The sequence below is a fragment of the Tenrec ecaudatus genome, chromosome 5 (assembly GCF_050624435.1).
Source record: "Tenrec ecaudatus isolate mTenEca1 chromosome 5, mTenEca1.hap1, whole genome shotgun sequence".
NCBI classification, from domain to species: domain Eukaryota; kingdom Metazoa; phylum Chordata; class Mammalia; order Afrosoricida; family Tenrecidae; genus Tenrec; species Tenrec ecaudatus.
The window spans coordinates 185,828,991-185,847,302 of record NC_134534.1 but is presented as its reverse complement, the minus strand read 5'-3'; the positions used below and the strand labels follow the sequence as shown (position 1 = coordinate 185,847,302).

The 18,312-nt window shown below is 51.7% G+C and overlaps 1 protein-coding gene across 1 annotated transcript in view; it reads left to right on the top strand.

Annotated features, from left to right (window-relative positions):
• CACNA2D3 (calcium voltage-gated channel auxiliary subunit alpha2delta 3) overlaps nt 1-18,312 on the top strand; it is a 978,241-nt gene that overhangs the window by 792,515 nt on the left and 167,414 nt on the right. The window contains exons 22-26 of the mRNA XM_075550920.1: nt 3,981-4,026; nt 4,188-4,285; nt 8,725-8,818; nt 11,787-11,882; nt 16,878-16,999. Of these exons, the coding sequence (XP_075407035.1) occupies nt 3,981-4,026; nt 4,188-4,285; nt 8,725-8,818; nt 11,787-11,882; nt 16,878-16,999 (456 nt within the window). The remainder of the gene's footprint in view (nt 1-3,980; nt 4,027-4,187; nt 4,286-8,724; nt 8,819-11,786; nt 11,883-16,877; nt 17,000-18,312) is intronic.

Below are 18,312 nucleotides of genomic sequence, written 5' to 3'. Positions count from 1 at the left end.
ACAGATTGCACAACTCTTCTTGATACGATTGAACTATTGAATTGTATGATATGGGGATGAAGTGCCAATAAAACTTAAAAAAAGAAAACTGAAAAAGAAAAGAGGTTATTAATGGGCCCCTCAACCCTTGCTGCATGGGCCTGCCCTCCTCTGCCCTGGCCTTCCCTTCCCTTCCCTTCTCCCTTCCCTTCCCTTCTCCCTTCCCTTCCCTTCTCCCTTCCCTTCCCTTCCCTTCTCCCTTCCCTTCCCTTCTCCTTCCCTTCCCTTCCCTTCTCCCTTCCCTTCCCTTCCCTTCCCTTCTCCCTTCCCTTCTCCCTTCCCTTCTCCTTCCCTTCCCTTCTCCCTTCCCTTCCCTTCTCCCTTCCCTTCCCTTCTCCCTTCCCTTCCCTTCCCTTCTCCCTTCCCTTCCCTTCCCTTCCCTTCCCTTCTCCCTTCCCTTCCCTTCTCCCTTCCCTTCCCTTCTCCCTTCCCTTCCCTTCCCTTCCCTTCTCCCTTCCCTTCCCTTCTCCCTTCCCTTCCCTTCCCTTCCCTTCTCCCTTCCCTTCCCTTCCCTTCCCTTCTCCCTTCCCTTCCCTTCCCTTCTCCCTTCCCTTCCCTTCTCCCTTCCCTTCCCTTCCCTTCTCCCTTCCCTCCCTTCCCTTCTCCCTTCCCTTCTCCCTTCCCTTCTCCCTTCCCTTCCCTTCTCCCTTCCCTTCCCTTCCCTTCTCCCTTCCCTTCCCTTCTCCCTTCCCTTCCCTTCCCTTCCCTTCTCCCTTCCCTTCCCTTCTCCCTTCCCTTCCCTTCTCCCTTCCCTTCCCTTCTCCCTTCCCTTCCCTTCCCTTCTCCCTTCCCTTCCCTTCCCTTCTCCCTTCCCTTCCCTTCCCTTCCCTTCCCTTCTCCCTTCCCTTCCCTTCTCCCTTCCCTTCCCTTCTCCCTCCCTTCCCTTCCCTTCCCTTCCCTTCTCCCTTCCCTTCCCTTCTCCCTTCCCTTCCCTTCTCCCTTCCCTTCCCTTCCCTTCCCTTCCCTTCTCCCTTCCCTTCCCTTCTCCCTTCCCTTCCCTTCTCCCTTCCCTTCCCTTCCCTTCCCTTCTCCCTTCCCTTCCCTTCTCCCTTCCCTTCCCTTCCCTTCTCCCTTCCCTTCCCTTCCCTTCCCTGCTCCCTTCCCTTCCCTTCTCCCTTCCCTTCCCTTCCCTTCCCCCTTCCCTTCTCCCTTCCCTTCTCCCTTCCCTTCTCCCTTCCCTTCTCCCTTCCCTTCCCTTCTCCCTTCCCTTCCCTTCTCCCTTCCCTTCCCTTCCCTTCTCCCTTCCCTTCCCTTCTCCCTTCCCTTCCCTTCTCCCTTCCCTTCCCTTCTCCCTTCCCTTCTCCCTTCCCTTCCCTTCTCCCTTCCCTTCCCTTCTCCCTTCCCTTCCCTTCTCCCTTCCCTTCCCTTCTCCCTTCCCTTCCCTTCTCCCTTCCCTTCCCTTCCCTTCCCTTCCCTTCCCTTCTCTTCTCTTCTCTTCTCTTCTCTTCTCTTCTCTTCTCTTCTCTTCTCTCTCTCTCTCTCTATCTATCTATCTCTATCTCTCTCTCTCTCTCACATACCCCCCCACACACCCACACACATTTTCTTTGGATCATTCATTTAGTCATTAGCTTGGATGTTTATAACTGAGGAGTCTCACAGACAGACTTTCAAAGCTAACTGTAACCACCAAGTAAGAAATCGCTCTGAATCTTCTCCCAGGGCTAGTGTCTTGTCTATACAAATGAAGTCAGATCCTCCCCTCTCTGATGGTCTTCTGTAAAGGGAGGGACTTACAAGCCTGCAAACTTTGCAGATGAATAGCCCCCGAGAAAGCGGTTTCCCATGGGCTAACTAGTAGAGGACTGTGTCATCCATACGAGCTGAGCTGTTACTTAATGGTCGTTCCACTCTGACCTTGGAGAATGTGATGGCCCTTGGATCTTCCATCAGGAATGCTGCCATACTGAATATAGACCTCTTACACAGTGTTTGCCAATGCCAGATATTAGAGAAATGGTAAACAGGGAGACCATAGAAGTAGTGGAGCGTACAGTTGAAGGCATTGAGCTGTAGTTCTGCCAGATGAAGTAGTTCTCTCTCAACCTCCACGCATACTGGTCATTCAAGATACATGAGAGCCTATGCAATTTGCATTCTCAGCATTATCAAATGCCAGTGGAAATGATTGTGCGTAGAAAACCCAAATTAGGATTGAATTAGAGAAAATTAAATCTCTTCGACTTCCTAGGAACTCTGAGAGGAAGCAATACAAAAGGTCTATCCTTCAGAACTTAATTGATTATGCAAGAAGTGAAACTTAGAGAGGACTCTGCAGATGAACACTGCATGTGCTGAGCCTGGAAACACAGATGCACTGAGCTTCTCTGACACGGTGTTCAGAACGGCGCAGCCCAGCACCTTTCCTTTGCGCTGCCCTCTGCCTTGAGCCCCGCTCTCCCAGGTCTCACGTGACTCTCTCCAGGTCCTGCTGTTCCTCACCACCATATTTAAATATGAAACACTTTCTCGTCTCTTCGCCTTCCCTTTCCTTCCTATCACACACCATCCATCTATATGCTCTTTCTACTCTATGAAGTCCTACAATGACAGTAACTTTCCTTCTGCCCATTGCTATTTTCTCAGGGTCCAGTATAATATCTGGCACCTATTAGATTCTCTGTAAATTCACGGAATGGAAGGAGGGAGGGAGAAGGAAAGGCAGGAAGGGAGAGGGTTGGGCTTGAGGGATGGAGGAAAGGATAAGTGGATGAATGGATGGATAGATTGATTTTACTCAGGACCAGCCATTACACCATTTACCCTTCATTTCGTCTGTGAATTAGGCATTGTTTCAGATCTCATGGTAATATAACTCGAAGAGGAGCTGTGAACCGGGATACGTCTACTTGGGTGAACTGTGATGATGATACCAAGTCTCACTCATGCTCGATTCTTGTAAAATAAACGTAGGTCGGCTGACTCACTGTCCTCTACAGTGGCATTGGAGGGGCACCTGCAGCCATAGGGAGCCACTGGGGAGTTCTGGGCCTGACACAGACTGTGAGCACTGTCGCCGTTGTTGGGGTCCTCGCTGTTGTTGGCCTGCTAGGGTCCAGCTAGAAGGAAATGTAAGGGAAAGAGGGTAGGTTCACGGAAGCCGGGAGGCCGGGAGCACGGTAGAAAACTCCCCAGTTCTCTTCAAGCTCCTGTTTCTCCTGACTCCCTGTGCAGGCCCACACCCCTTTTCACTGTGTCCTGGGTCAATTAGCGATCCGTGCGGGGCAGCGCCCACTTCGGAGCATGGAGTCCCTTGTTGCCTCCTCCCAGCCACTCACCAGTTAGGGGCTGGCATGATTCCTGTTTGCACACAAAGCAACAGGCGTTTAGAAAAGCTAAATCACCTTCTCGAGGACACACTGGTGTCGGGGGCCTGGCACGCTGTTGGTGGCAGGTGACCGGCGCCCCGGAGCCCTTTGCCATCGTGTTTGCACGTTGGACTACTGCTACCTGCAAAAGAAAGACAGGGCTCTCTCCTCCTGCAGACGAGCACAGTCACGGAAACTCGCCAGGGCCCCTCCACCCCTCCTCAGGGGCTGCTGGGCGTTGACGTGGCCGTGACAGCAGTGGCTTTTGCTTTCGATTGGCTCTGAGTCATTATGCCTGCCCTCTGCTAGGCTTTGCTCCTAGTTCTGGTGTGACTTTTCCCGTTGAGTCGTGAAGGCATTCCTGGGATACACAGCCAGGCAGGTGGCATGGAGGGTGAGAATGGTAGACACGGGGCGAGAATTCTGCCCAAGAAGAAAGCTCATTTTCTTTGGGCACAGTGCCCATTCCCAGGCAGAACCGTTTGAGTTGCTGTCTACCCTTAACCCACTCCATAGCCTGTTCTGGAGGGCTAGAAGCACAAGGGAGGTTGGGGCTGGGGGGTGGGGTGGGGGCAGGGTGATTGCCGCACATGGGCAGCACATTCTCAGTCTTCTCTTCTGCTTGATCCCCAGGCCTCCACGACCTAGAACATCCCGATGTATCCTTGGCAGATGAATGGTAAGAGTTAAGCAATCTGTCATCAGCACTGGTCGCCGCGGTCACCGCCTGTGATTGCCTATTGTTTGAGCTCCCTCGCCCAGTTCTCCGGGCTCCAAGGAGAATGAAGGTGATGTCCCCACGACTGACCTGCTCTTGTTTGGGCCCTGTCATGCTCTTAGGTCCTACTGCAACACTGACCTACACCCCGAACACCGCCATCTGTCTCAACTTGAAGCAATGAAGCTCTACCTCAAAGGCAAAGAGCCTCTACTCCAATGTGAGTCTGCTTCCGGGTACCTCTTGAGTGTGCCATGGCCATGGGGCTGCGGGGTGGGAACAGTGAATGCAGACCCTATTTTGCCTCAGCTTTCAAGGAAATCTTTGCTTTTGGCAGAAACCATAAGTTCCATGAAATCCAGCCAAACCCCTGCTTCCTATAGGAACAAGAGAAAGAATATGGCTCACCCAGAGTCACACAGAACCTCCCACCCCAGTTTAAGCCTTTGCATTGGAATCAGTCCCCTCCCCAACTATGGAATGGAACAGGTGCGGAATGCTGCCCCTGGGAGGCGGGGTCAATGCCCTCTCACCTGGCTCCCTTGTGTGACAAATGGTTAGCCCGACTAAAGAGCCTGGGGCATACTGGGTTATGCTTTGGTGACTCGCTGCAAGTCAGCAGCCACTCCACGAGCAAAAGCTGAGGCTTTCTACCCAAGACGGTAGTTCCAGCTCGGGAAGCCCGCGGCGCAGTTCCACCTTGTCCTATAGGGGTGGTCTCGGAGTCCCCCTCAATGGCGGTGCATTTGAGTCAGGGCGAGATGCTGGTCTTCTCCCTCAAGCAGTCCTGGTCGCCTCACAGATGGAAACGCCGCTCTGACCTGCTGCCTCTCCTCGGACTGGTGCCTCCTCTCCCACATGCCACACAAGTCCCTTCCATTAGCTACAGTTTGGGCAGAGGGGGAGGTTCCTGAAAATCGAGCTCTTGTCTCCTCTCCGTCCCTGCTCTAAAAAATGTCCTGTTGAATCATGTTGAAGAAGTCATGCATGAAGCCACGTGGAGTACAGCGGCAGCCCTACCAACCTCACTGTCCTGGGTTGGATCCACCTCACAGGGAAGCTCCCCGGCCACTCATCCTCTCGGGATGGCTCCCACTGGGGCTGGGTCCTGGGAGGGTGCACCTCACACAGACCCATCCCTTTCACCTGCTTGGATTTGTTTCCATTACACAGCTACAGAGCAGAAGAATGGAGATAAGAACACCCTATGCTCACCACTTGACTTTGTCATATCTTAATGTTTTGCCAAGTTTGCTTCAGGGACAGTTTAAAAGGACAGGGCATTGAAGATCATGTTGAAGAACCTGGGTGTCCCTGCCTGGCTCCATTCCCACCCAGATAGAATGACCACCCAGAATTCGTCCATCACTTCCACGCCCTTTGTTCTATGCATGCATGCGTGGGTTCCCATAAGCCACATGGTGCACTGCTTTGTCAAGTGAACTGTGGGTTCGTGGATGTTTGCTCGTCGACAGGGGAGGGACCCTACAGAGGGTCCCTGGGGATTTTCCGGGAATTTTTTTGAAGCCCCTTCAGATAGGGCATCACATTGTATGTATTATTCTACAGCTTGTAATTTCACTCGTAGTAGTATTAAGATTCTTTGTTGTGATCTCTGAGCGCTAATGCATCTCGTTGAATCAGTATGTAGAGTTCTATTAGCTACCTACACACAGCACTGTCTCCGAGGTCCTGCTGACGACCAGTTACGCTGTTTCCAGCTCTCACGCAGCAAAGCTCCTTTGTCTTCTTGAACCCCAGCGAGAGGGAGAACTGTCCTATCTGATGCACACAGGGGTAGCCCCCTCTGCAAAGTGATGGGCAGGGTCCGCCCACAGTGCCTCTCCTCCGGCACTCACCCCCGGGCCTCTTCCACGGACACTGCTGGCAGCTGCTGTGGAGAGAGACGGAACCTGCCTCTCAGAGAGGAAAATAATCAAGTGGGCAGACTTCCAATGACGAAGTTCCACTAGTCATTAAGTTACCATATCTCTTGCTCTCCTTACACTGGACCAAGATCAAGGCCCCTGGAGATCATCGCAGGTTTCCATAGAAGACATGTGGGCTGACAAGGGCAACCCTTTGAGGGAACACTTGCTTGTGTACTGGTCACCTGACCCCCAGGGGTCAGCATGTTGGCAAATTAATACTTCTCTTAGGATTTGGTATGCAGCTATTGGTCTGGCCAATGCCTTCTTCTCAATACCAGTCTCGAAGGACCACCAGAAGCAGTTTGCCTTCAGCGGGCAGGGGCAACAATACACTTTCACAACTCCTCCTCCTTTGAAAACAGCTGTTGGCCTGGTACTGGGCCTTGGTGGAGACTGAACGCCTCACCATGGGCCACCAAGTCACCATGAGGCCTGACCTACCCATCATGAACTGGGTATTGTCTGACCCACAGAATCATAAAGTTGGACGTGCGCAGCAACACTCCGTTGTTAAATGGAAGTGGTATGTACAAGATCAGCCCAAAGCAGGAGCTGAAGGGACAAGTAAGCTGCATGAAGAAGTGGTCCAAATGCCCACAGTCTCCACTCCTGTCACATTACCTTCTTTTTCCCAGTCTGCACCTATGGCCTCCTGGGGAGTCCTTACCATACTTTAACTGAAGACCAAAAAAGTCATGCTTGGTTTACGGATGGCTCTGCACGATATGCAGGTGCCACTCATAAGTGGACAGCAGCAGCACTACAGCCCCTTTTTGGGATCTCCCTAAAGGACAGTGGTAAAGGGAAATCTTCCCAATGGGCGGAACTTCGAACAGTGCACCTGGCCGTTCAGTTTGCATATAAGGAAAAATGGACAGATGTGAGACTATACTGATTCATGGGCTGTGGCTAAGGGCTTGGCTGGATGGTCAGGGAATTGGAAGGACCATGATTGGAAGATTGGTGACAAGGAGGTGTGGGGAAGAGGTATGTGGATAGACCTCTCTGAATGGGCCAAGAAAGTAAAGGTAATTGTATCTCATGTGAACATTCACCAAAGGATTACCTCTGAAGAGAAGGACTTTAATAAGCAAGTGGATAAGATGACACGCACTGTGGAGACTGATCTTCCTCTTTCCTCTGCCACCCCTGCTATCGCCCAATGGGCACATGAACAAAGTGGACATGGCGGCAGGGATGGAGGTTATGCATGCACACAGCAACATGGACTCCCACTCACCAACGCTGACTTGGCCACTGCCACTGCTGAGTGCCCCATTTGCCAGCAGCAGAAACCAACATTAAGTCCAAGATATGGGTCCATTCCTCAGGAAGATCAACCAGCAACTTGGTGGCAGGTTGATTACATAGGACCATTTCCATCATGGAGGGGGCAGTGTTTTGTTCTTACTGGAATAGACTCTGGATATGAATTTGTATGTGGATTTGCCTTCCCCATCTTGATGGGGCCTCCATAAGCCCCAACTCTGACTGGTGGGCCTTCAAAATACTTTGGGTCTCGTGGAATTAGTGTCAGTTCTGAGCCAATGTCCAGTAACCCCTGAAAAGTTTGATTATTTCCTTTTCCCCAATGAACAGTCACTCTTGTGAAAGGCCGCAGGTCCCTTTGGGGAAGGCTAGAAGAAAGACTAACAGTATAGACCTTCGGTGATGTAGCAGGGTCCTCCTTCAAAGGGACCCGGCCTACCCCTCATTCAAGGGATAGTGGGTCTGTAAACTGGCTCTGGTCTGGGAACTGATTGAGCGATCGTGACTGTCTATTCTGCTGTTCATCTGATCTATCATTCTTCCCCCTGTATAGATTACATAAATATTTAGTAGGGTTCCCATCTATTTCATTCCTGGGGACACCGTGGCTAAGCAGCCAATGCCATAATTCCACATGAGACAGGTGCTTTGATTACTATGGAAACCCTGTTGTCTATTAAAACCACGTCCACCTTGTCTCTGTTGATTCAGTACTGACACCTGCCCTCTGCCATCATGGGGACCAATCAGCCCCAATGTGGGCAGATGTCGGAGTTCGCTTAGGGAAGTTCCCACTGTTAATCCGGGTGCATATAAAATAGCAATTACAGGAGTCTTAAGAGATGCTGGGGCCCACTTCACAAACTTGTTCCTTATGTTGTGGTAAAGGGCATGTTCTCAGGACACCCCCTTTTTGGGTCTATGGTGGATATTCTGATAGATCCATTCCAACCTACCAATTTCCCTATGCTTTTGGATGCCTTCTTCATCTGCAGTGTACCAAGGTAGTCCGGTACTTCAAGTTGGTCTAATCTAGGCCATCTGGAAGTCTATGCTTCAGTGAACCAACCAAATAAACCATTAGATTGTCTCTTAGCCTCACTCGCAGACATTGAAAGAAGAATCTGAGCTTAGGGGTCTCATATCCAAAGCCAACCCATGAGCCCCTCGATGGGGAGAGAAGGCAGAAACGTGAAGTGTGTGGCACCCAAGCCCCTCAGGTCCCCGCCACATCTTCCAAGTATCTCGAGGGCCCCGTGTTGCTAACATGCAGGTATCAGAACTGTGTCTCCTGTGTCCGGCTCTTGTGAGCTTAACGCATACAGCGATGTAGCCTCTTGTGAGAAAGGAACCTGCAGAGCAGGCCCGTGGTTCCGCAGAGGGCTTCTCGCCCCCTTTTGGGAGTTCAGCCAAACCTGTCTCTTCAACTGTGCTTTCCCCCCCCCCCCCCGCCCCTCAGGTGATAAAGAATTGATACAAGAAGTTCTCTTTGACGCTGTGGTGAGCGCTCCCATCGAAGCGTATTGGACCAGTCTGGCCCTCAACAAATCTGAGTAAGTGGTTGCACGTGTCCCCCTTCCCTGGCCATTTCCCTATGAGCGGCCCAAAATATGGTGATGGTTTCAGAACTGAACTGTTGTGGAGGCTGGTGTTAAAGTTCTTTCCTTTCCCCCAAAGCTCCCGACCACAAGGGCTAGGGCAGATTAGCGGCTCGGGCTTGCATGGCGAGCTCCAGATTTGACATATAATTTGTTTGAGTTTGAACATTACATGAAATTCGGTATGCTGAGGTAGGTGACCCTTCTGAGAGAGTGACAGTGAGAGAGTGGGGGGGGGGGCAGAAGGAATACTTCGCTTCCTGCCTCGCCAGGGCTCCCCGTCTTTGACAGTCTCAAGGGACCTTGGGCCCAGGGCCAGGTGAGGTTGTGGACAGCGAGGGGAGGGAGGGCTCGGTTTCATTAGAGCGTCCAATGAGGCCCTGTGGTTGTATTTCCGCAATGGGTGGCTTCAGGGCAAGGGGCCAGATGCTGGGAGTTGTCCCCGTGGTTGAGACGCTGCTGCTCCGGCATCTTACTATTAGTGCGGTTATTTCGTGTGGCTTTTAACAGATTCCAAGTATGAAGCTCCTTTCTTTTTGTTCGCATCTTGAGAGACTTGATTCATTTCTCTCTGAGCTTCTGTTGTCCATTCGCTCCAGTCCTCCTTGCATTTCCCTGACTCTCCCTGGGATCTTGCAAGTGGTCCTCACTTGCCATGCGTTCGGTCCCCAGATACTTTCTGTGCACTGGCTAGGGGTGAAGACCTGGCCTAGGTGTTGGCAGGATGGGAGTAACCAAGAAAGACCCCCCACAACAGCTATCACAGTGCAGAGTGCGGTGTCTTGTACCAATTGCTTTGAAGGAAGGTCATGGAGTGTAGCCTCTAACAGGAGCTGGAGGGGAGACAAGAGGCTGGGCAGGCTTTCTTGAGAAGGAACTAGCTCAAGGTGGGGAACAGCATATTCAAATCCCTGAGGAGAGAAAGTATTGGTCTATTTGAGGACTTCAGTGGTTATGCACTGGGCTGTGATCCGCAAGGTCAGCAGTTCAAATCACCAGCCCGCTACAGGGGCTTCCTACTCCCATTGAGAGTACCCTGCCCTACGGGCTTGCTGGGAATCAGCATCGACTCAATGGCAGTGAGTTTGGTTTTGGGGAAAGGCCATCAGACTGGAAATGTAGAGGAAGCGAGCACTGGGAGATACTGGGACGTGAAGCTGAAGGACCTAGGGAGATAGGGGAAGGCTTCCAGGTTTTAGATATTGGAAAATTATTGGCGATTTTAAGAAGGGAATACATGTGATCGAATTTGCATTTTAAAAAAACAAATAAACAAACCAGAGTGTGATGTGCTAAGAATGGAAACAGAGGCTCCTCCAAGATTCAAAAGGATTTTCTCCTTGGATTTGGGTGGTGACAGGGGACAGAGAGAAGAGGTTCACTTATAGTGTGCTTCACAGAGCTTCAAAGGTGGATTCTGTGTGTGCGCTGAGTCAGCTGAGGGAGGCTGAGCCCGCAGGAGCATGCTTGGGTTTACCCCGTGACCACCTGGGCAATGACGTCACCATCTGCTGACACAGGACACATCGGAGGAAGAACAGGCTTGGGATTGGGCATAGATGGAATCCCCCTCTAGACATTTCAACTTGAAACAGACTCCCAAGTGGGCCTGGCAGCTTACTACATGGACTGGAGCTCCAGGGAGGTCCCGTCGTTCTGTGTGGGTCTGCTTGAGAGGCTTGCCTCCATGGAGAGTATTGGTTGGGAAAGGTCAAAGCCTTTCCTGGGCTTCTCTTCGCTAGTGGTTGTGGAATTACTCTTCTTGGGCTCTCATGAGACTGAAACTCTTAGGCAAAGCTATGGATTCATTCCTAACACATGCAAGAGATTTCCAAAATGGTAGCTCACTTTGTAGTCCACATCTGTAACTGATTGGACAACTTGGCTTTCCAATTTGGTGTGGCCTACAAGCAGAAACAAATGCCTAGCACAGGCTTTTATTCCCCCCATAAGTACTGAGAGGTGGCATTGACCACTTTGCTGGGCTGTCAAAGATCAAATAACCAACTGATCGTATATTGAAGATGACGTGGGTAATGCTTCGGAGCCAATTGCTACTAGCATCCAGGGCGGGCAGGCTAGCTCAAGAATCGGCGTGCTCCTCGTACTTTCGTTGCAGAATAAAGTTACATGTTTGTGGAAGAAGGCTATTTGCTTTTTCGGAAGGAAAAGTATGCGTGCACATCCCCTGGGAGACATGTTCAAACATAAAATTTGCTTTGGAAGTTTAAACAAAATCATCTTTAGTGAATTTTCCAATTAGTTTCCCTTGCTAAGGCCATTCTTAAGGTTCCTACAAGCATTCAACAGGGCTATTTGAAGAAGGCGGGAAGCAATCTCTTTACTCATCTCTTCAGGGCTGCTAGTGAGATGAAGGGCCCTCCTCTGGCAGGAGTTGAAAGACAGTGGCCCCCACAGCCCTGTGGGGTTCAGGAAGAAGACCTATCTAGGCTGCCTGACACCACGGCCTTGATTCGGTGCCCCCTCCCCCCTTATCCTCCCCAAGCGCAGAGTCTACTGGCGACCCCGCACACAGGGTAGACCTGGTGGCTAGCTTCCTCTCTGGGGAATGGTCCCATGCCCAGAACTGGCCGGTACTCAGCCTCACACCCAGAACTTTGAGCTATGGGCTGGTTTCAAGTGGGGCGGTGGTGGTGGTGCATTTCCTCATGTTGCTCTAGTTGGCCGGGGTGCCCTTTCTCTGGTAAGAATTGCATCCTCGAAGGGCATTGGGGCTCGGGGACTGGAGTCAGTAAATATGCATGTTTCCATCATTTCTTCTCAAGTTCAGGTTTCAAAACCGCTCTGTCACAAAATATTTCTGGAGTCTTACAATCCAAAGGGTGTTATCTGTTTGCAGACAGTCTGGAAGCGCCCCCTACCCCAGCCCTTACCCTGCCTCTGCTGTCCACTGCTGTTTCAGGAACTCTGACAAAGGCGTGGAGGTGGCCTTCCTTGGCACACGCACCGGCCTCGCGAGAATCAACCTGTTTGTTGGCGCCGAGCAGCTCACCAATCAGTAAGTAGGAGGCCCTGCCCCTTCCCCTTTGCAGGAGCCCAGAGGAGAGCCTGGCCCTTCCTCCCCCACAGCGACCTCAGTGAGCTTGCCTCAGCCTCCTGACGTGCTGCCTCCCTGGGCTCCCACGCATGGCCACTTGCCGGCTGGCCCTTCCACATGGTATGCTGGCTTCGATGCACCCGCCTGGAGTCCTCTCACAGGAGACGGTGCCTCTGAAAGCCCTGGACTTGGTGTGGTGGCCAGGGGCAACACAGCCCCTACGTCCCCCGGCAGGTGTCTTCGGAGCTCTGCTGAGGGACTCTGCCCTGTGGCATGGCCGAGCCATGTGTCTAGCTGCTTGTAAGCTTGTCCATTTGGGCCGAGATCAGCAACGTGTTCTTCCACAAGAGCTGGTGGGAAGTCATTTCTGACCAGGGGCACAGAGAGCCTTAAGAGGCAGGCAATTTCTGAGTGGTTTACAAGCATCTGTCTGGGAGACCCAAGGTTACCACAGAACTCATGCACCCACACCTTTCGGGTGTGCAGGGATGAGTGAACAAGCCACAGGGTGGTGCCACTCTGAGAGGGCCTGGCCCCGCCAGAGGGACTCACTCCATCAAGCCCCAGGTCAGAGCCGAGCTGGCCTGTTACCTGAAGGCCCGCTCCCACCCGCATCAAACCCAGCCAGGCACAGGGAGGGCCTATTGTCACGCGCTCATGGGGAGTGGCTTCTAATGCCCGTGGCACAGCGTTTGTTTTCACATCTATCTTTTATGAATGCTGCCTTCGATGCGGCTTGGTAGGAAAGGCTAGAAGTGTGAGACTCATGTTGTGTCTCCCCTTTTAGAGTCCGCAGAGGTTAAGGGAGACAATGAAACAGATGCTCTAGGAGTGTAGGGGTCACGTGTCGGGCTGCTCACTGAGCGTCTGAGACCACCAGTTACTCCCACGGGGGAAAGTGAGGCTTCTCCCCCTGCAAAGAGCTCTGCCTCAGGAACCCCCCGGGCCAGTTCTGCCCTGTCCTGCAGGGCGAGTGTGAGGTAGAAGGACCTGATGAAGCTGGTTTCTTTGGTTTCGTGCTCAGAGGGGAAGCTACGTGTGGGAGAGTAGCATGGAACACACTTACATGACCACAGCGACATGGCACTGTGCTGGTGGTCTGCAGCCTGGGTCACTGTGACGTAGCTGCATGAGGACAAGTCTGTCTGGACATAGGAGCGCGGAGTGTGTACGCCTGCACGCTGCTGCTCATCTGAATGAGAGCCACAACCACGAAGGGTTCACAGTGCATTGGGAAACACCCTTGACGGTGAACTTTAATATCAGTGGGCTCTCCCTGAGCCATGGTGGGGGTGACTTAGTGAGTCTCTAAGTGGGTGAATTATTCTGTAAAATAGCTCACCCCATTGACTCACACAGAGGTATCTGGACACCTACAATTTTAGGGTCTTTTACCTGCCTAAAGCAAATGGACTTCATTAGGACCCGACTTTGGGGACACCATCTTAGCCAAGGCTGGAGGATTTTCAAAATTCTAAAGTCAAGACTCTTGGAATGTCTGGGTTTGCGGTTAGTTTTGTTGTGCTGGTGGTGGTGGTGGTGGTTGGACTGGGCACGTAAGGCATAATTCACATTTTGGGACCTGCACTTGGAATCGTCATGTACCCCCACTACCACCCAGGAGTATGGGATATTATGAAGTTTCCATCCCCAAGTTCCCTCAGACAATCTTTAGCCCCTACACTGACATGTCAACTCCTATCCCCACCGTTCATATTTGGAAGTACACCACTTAGAGCCTGTGCCCTTAGCAACACGAGCATCTCCTCCAGTCTTAACCACGTATTCTGTGTGTGCAGTCTGGCCTCTTGTTCCGCCACATATATGGTATCCAGGGATGCCAGCCTTCACCCTGTGGTTCAGGCTCTCCATCAGCTCCAGTGTAAGAGAGAGGATCACACGGAAGAGAACAGAATGAGTGCCTGGGATGTAAGGATCCCATGCATTTGACGAGCTTGCTTTTACAGATGATGTGAAAAAAGTCCAAAGTGTCTTCAGCAGTAAGCCAACAAACCCAAATGCACCACTGTCAAGTTGATTGCAAGTCACAGCCACCTAAGGACAGAGTAGACCTGCCTGTGTGGGTTTCTGAGGCTGCCCTTCTTTATGGGAGTCAAAAGCTCGTCTCTCCACCACGGAGAAGACGGTGGTTTCACACTGAAGACCTTGTGGTTCCCAGTACAGCCCAACCTATAACCCAGTATGTCACCAGGGACCCTTCCAAGAGAAGCGAGGTGTGATTGTTCCCATTTTTGTAGATGACTAAATAATGGCTCAGCCCCTCAGTAAGCGACACCAGGTCACCCTGCTCTGCCCATACCATTCACATTCCCACTTCCTTAAAACCATATCAGGCTCCAATACCTAGACCTGCCCTTTCATCCCACCCACAAGGTTTGTTCTTCCTGGAGAACAGTTTTGGGGTTCTGCATACTCAGTTCTCCCCTGTCTGCCTCCTTTCCAGCCAGGCCTCCCAGCATCCCCCATCTGCCTTGCACACTGGAAACACTGTTAAGGACCATCAAGTGTTACAGGCTCCTCCTTGCTGTTCTGGGGCTTGTATGGTGCTAGGTGGCAGTGCAGTAGACATCTAGGTGTGCAGTTTCAGACCTGCCACCACCCAAACCTGAATGTTACTGTCAGTCTAAGTGAGGTTCACCCACACCTTCTAACGAAGCATATTGCAAACCTACTGTGACTGGGGGTGGGGGTGTGGGGAGAAGGTCCCCTTGTGTCACTATTCAGGCTACCTGGGAAGGGCACCTCCTTCTCAGTGATGATGTTTCTCACCCCTGAAGAAAAGCACAGCAGAGCAGTGCCTCTGTCCAGCCACAGCTCTGCCCATGCCCAGGCTTGGAGGATGGGCTGTTCTTGCTACCTAGGCCTGGGCAGTACAGAGTTCCTTACGCACCTGTCCAAATCAGGTTTCGGAAGATTCCTGCCTAAAAGGGAGGGGGCAGGGGAGGGACAATCTCAACATTTGTGGTACCTGGTAATTTTAGGGATAGGACGTGTCCCCACTTAATACTGCAGAGTTCCCCGGGACTCATCTGTCACGTCTCGCCTGGATGTCTCTTCTGCTGGCATTCAGCACTCTTTCAACCCCACTCATGAGAAGAAAGTCAGCATGCCATTGGAGAGCAGGGTGCTTTTGCCAAATTGCAATCTCTCTCTATGTGCATATTCTGTTGCTGGAGCGTCGTTGGTGAACAACGCCAGATTGAACCTTCTATGACCACTGCCAGGAAACACAGAGTCATGGTGGCATTGGCACTTACATAGGACAGTGGCTATTCCGATGGGGGCAGTTGGGGAAAAAATGAGAAATATTACTTTTCTAAAAACAAAAGAAATTATCTCTAGTACTTGAGGGATTTCCATTGAGTTATGGAGATTGCTTTATTCTGTGATCATTAAGTGCCTACTGAGCGCTTGGCTCTGGGGATGAGAAACTGAGTTCTCGCCCTTAGATGAGATGAGGAAGGACATGTTGATCCAAGTCACAGGGAGGCTGAGTCAGTGTCAGATGAGAACTTCAAGGAGCGGGCTCCAGTGACATATGAATCCACCATCTTGAATTAGGTCAGAGGATCACTGGTTGACCAAACCTTAAACTGTAGTATGCTCTTTTGCATTGAATCAGAGATTGATGGCAGAGAGTTTCTAATAGCCAGCCCGTCATCAGCTCCGTCTTCCTCACCGTGGGCTAGCTGACCCAGCCTATGCTGCCAGCTCCCAGACAGAGAGAGACGGGGCCACTCCTGGTCCAACTGGCAGCCACTTCCTTTCCCACGCATGTGCCTGACAGCTCTCCTCTCCTGAGAGATCTCCGTGAGAGTGGACAGGCCGGCGGCATCTTCTCCCTCTCTGAATTGCGCTGTGACCAGCAAGATGAGACACTGAGGTCCTGGAGAGTACAGGTGGCTTTGGGGAAGCAAGTTAAGTCAACATTCCTGGAAGCTTCAGCTGTGTACGGCTGCTGAAGGAGGAGGACATCTGAAGAGAGATCCCATCCACGAAGGTCCTGCAAGGCTTGGGAGAGAGAGCACGGCTGGCCTGAGGGGGTCAACGACAGAACAGGCTGCGTAAGAGCAAGAGGCTGTGGACCCAGACGGGGGCCAGGGCTCTGTGGGCTCAAGACTCATGGAGGTTCTCTGCAAAAGAGCATGGCTTTCACAGGGAGAGATGGAAAGGGAGTGAAGGTAGCTGGTGGGCAGAAGGCAGAGGGCGGGCAGAGGGAGCCATGGGGTCTGCGTGCCTAGACGAGGGAGCTCGGTAAGAAAGGAGTCCAGGTCCCAGTGTGAACCTGCTCTGACCTCATGCTAATTTTCCTACCATGAGCTCACTGTGCTGACCAAGTTGACCCCCTTCTCCCCTGAGTGCATGTGTACTTTGGGGCAACCTGGGCATGGCACGCAGTCTTTCCGGTTTAAGGAGGACGCTGCTTTCGTCTTCTGCTGGGAGCCCTGGTGGGCCAGTGGTTGCGCTGGGGGCTGCTGACCGTGGGGCCGGCAGTTCCAAATCCTCAGCCTCTTTCTCTGTGGGGAAAAGATGGAGACGTCTGCCTCTTAGAGAGCTGTCGTCACAGAAACCCCAGGACCACTCCTACCCTGTGCTGCCAGGTCACTGAGTGGGAATCCACTTGACGATAGGACATAAGCAAACGTAAGATGCTGACAGGATTTGTGGGATTTTTGACTCGGACGTCAAGAGTGCTTTTGCTAGATGCACTAGAAGAAATCACCCCCAGTTGAACCGTGTCTTGCCAGAGCTCTCAACGGTGTGTCTCGATGACCTCGGTACACAGTGCTGCCTCGGGCCTCCTCTCCCCAGGAAGGCAGACGAGGATCCGAACAGCCAACACAGCACAGTGGCAAAGACCGTCGGGATGCCACTGGGTCTGTCTTTTTGGGGTACGTATTATGATGCATGTCCTATGCCTTTCTCCTTGTCTAGGGACTTCCTGGAAGCCGGCAATCGGGAGAACACTTTCAATGCTGACCATTTCCCTCTGTGGTACCGAAGGGCCGCCGAGCAGCTTCCGGGGAGCTTCGTCTACTCCATCCCGTTCAGCACAGGTGCGTGCCCTGCTGGCGGTGGGCACCATGTGTACAGAAGATGGGGACGGGGGGAGGTGCGGTCAGGCCAGAGGAGGAGGAGGTCCCATGCTGACGCTGAGCCCCAGGCTACTCCATACATGGCATGGCCTCCCATCCAAGGGACGTTTGCACTGTGAAATGCCATGAAGAACAGTTCAGGGAGCAGGCCTGGAATGTCATGCCTTGTAGGATCTGGATACAAACTTCTCAGTAGATGGTTTTCAATGTTGTATTGAGGGGTCAATGATATTTTCTCCCCTCGGATTTTATGACGAAAAACTTAAGGTGATGTCCCTTTAGAATGGATTCAGTGCTGTTTATGCTGCCAGTCTTAGGAGCAAGAGAGCTGGAAAGGCAGGTCAGTTGTATTTGGCTTTTCCTGATGTCAGGCATCTGATGTTGCTAACGGATCCTGTGTGCAGGGTCTTGCACTGAGCAATGCAACAACTTTCAGAGTTGAGTGAAACCTGGTTTTCTAAACGGGGATTGCTCTGGACACCTTGACGTAAACCTACCATTGCTACGGAGTCAATGCCAACTCATAGTGACCCTACACAACAGAGTCAACTGCTCCTTAGGGTTTCCAAGACTGTACATCTTTCTAGAAGCAAACAGCCTCGTCTGGCTGGAGTGGAGCTGCTAGTGTACTTGAACCACCAACCTTGCGGTTAGCAGCCCAGGGTTAGACCTGTTGTGCTACCAGACTCCTTGTTTTGCCTACAGTTATAGTTAATGTTAAGGGCTTTTGCTTTCATCTTTCACAGCATTCCTAACCCCACTGTAAGGGTAGAGAGTCCTAATACCTGCGTGTAGGTGAGTTCTCATTTCCCTGAGTAAAGAAATTTTTCGACATAGTGTTTTTGAAATTCACAGAGGACGTGAGGACAAGAATTGGTCAGTCACTTGTTATGTGCATTCCTTAGGATGAGGACCCTCTATTCATGAAGATATCCAAGTACAGATAAATATTATTAACTGAGTCCCCTCGCTGAGTGAGGCCTCAAAGAACTTCATTGATTATATATCCCTCTCTATGAATCATTGAGCCCTTCGTCACGGGCCTCTGTAAACACACTCCCATGTGCTTGACTGCTAATCGAATGCTTGGCACTGGGACCTGCCAGCCACTGTGCCGGACAAAGATGTGGTTGTTTGCTTCTGTAGAGTGTTGTCTTGGAAACTGGGAAGACTTCTCTTGTCTCCTGCTGGGTCTCTCTGAGTCGGATTCTACTCAAGTGCCACGGATTTATTTTGTTTCATTTTTCAGCCTTTCTCTATATATTTATCTCCAT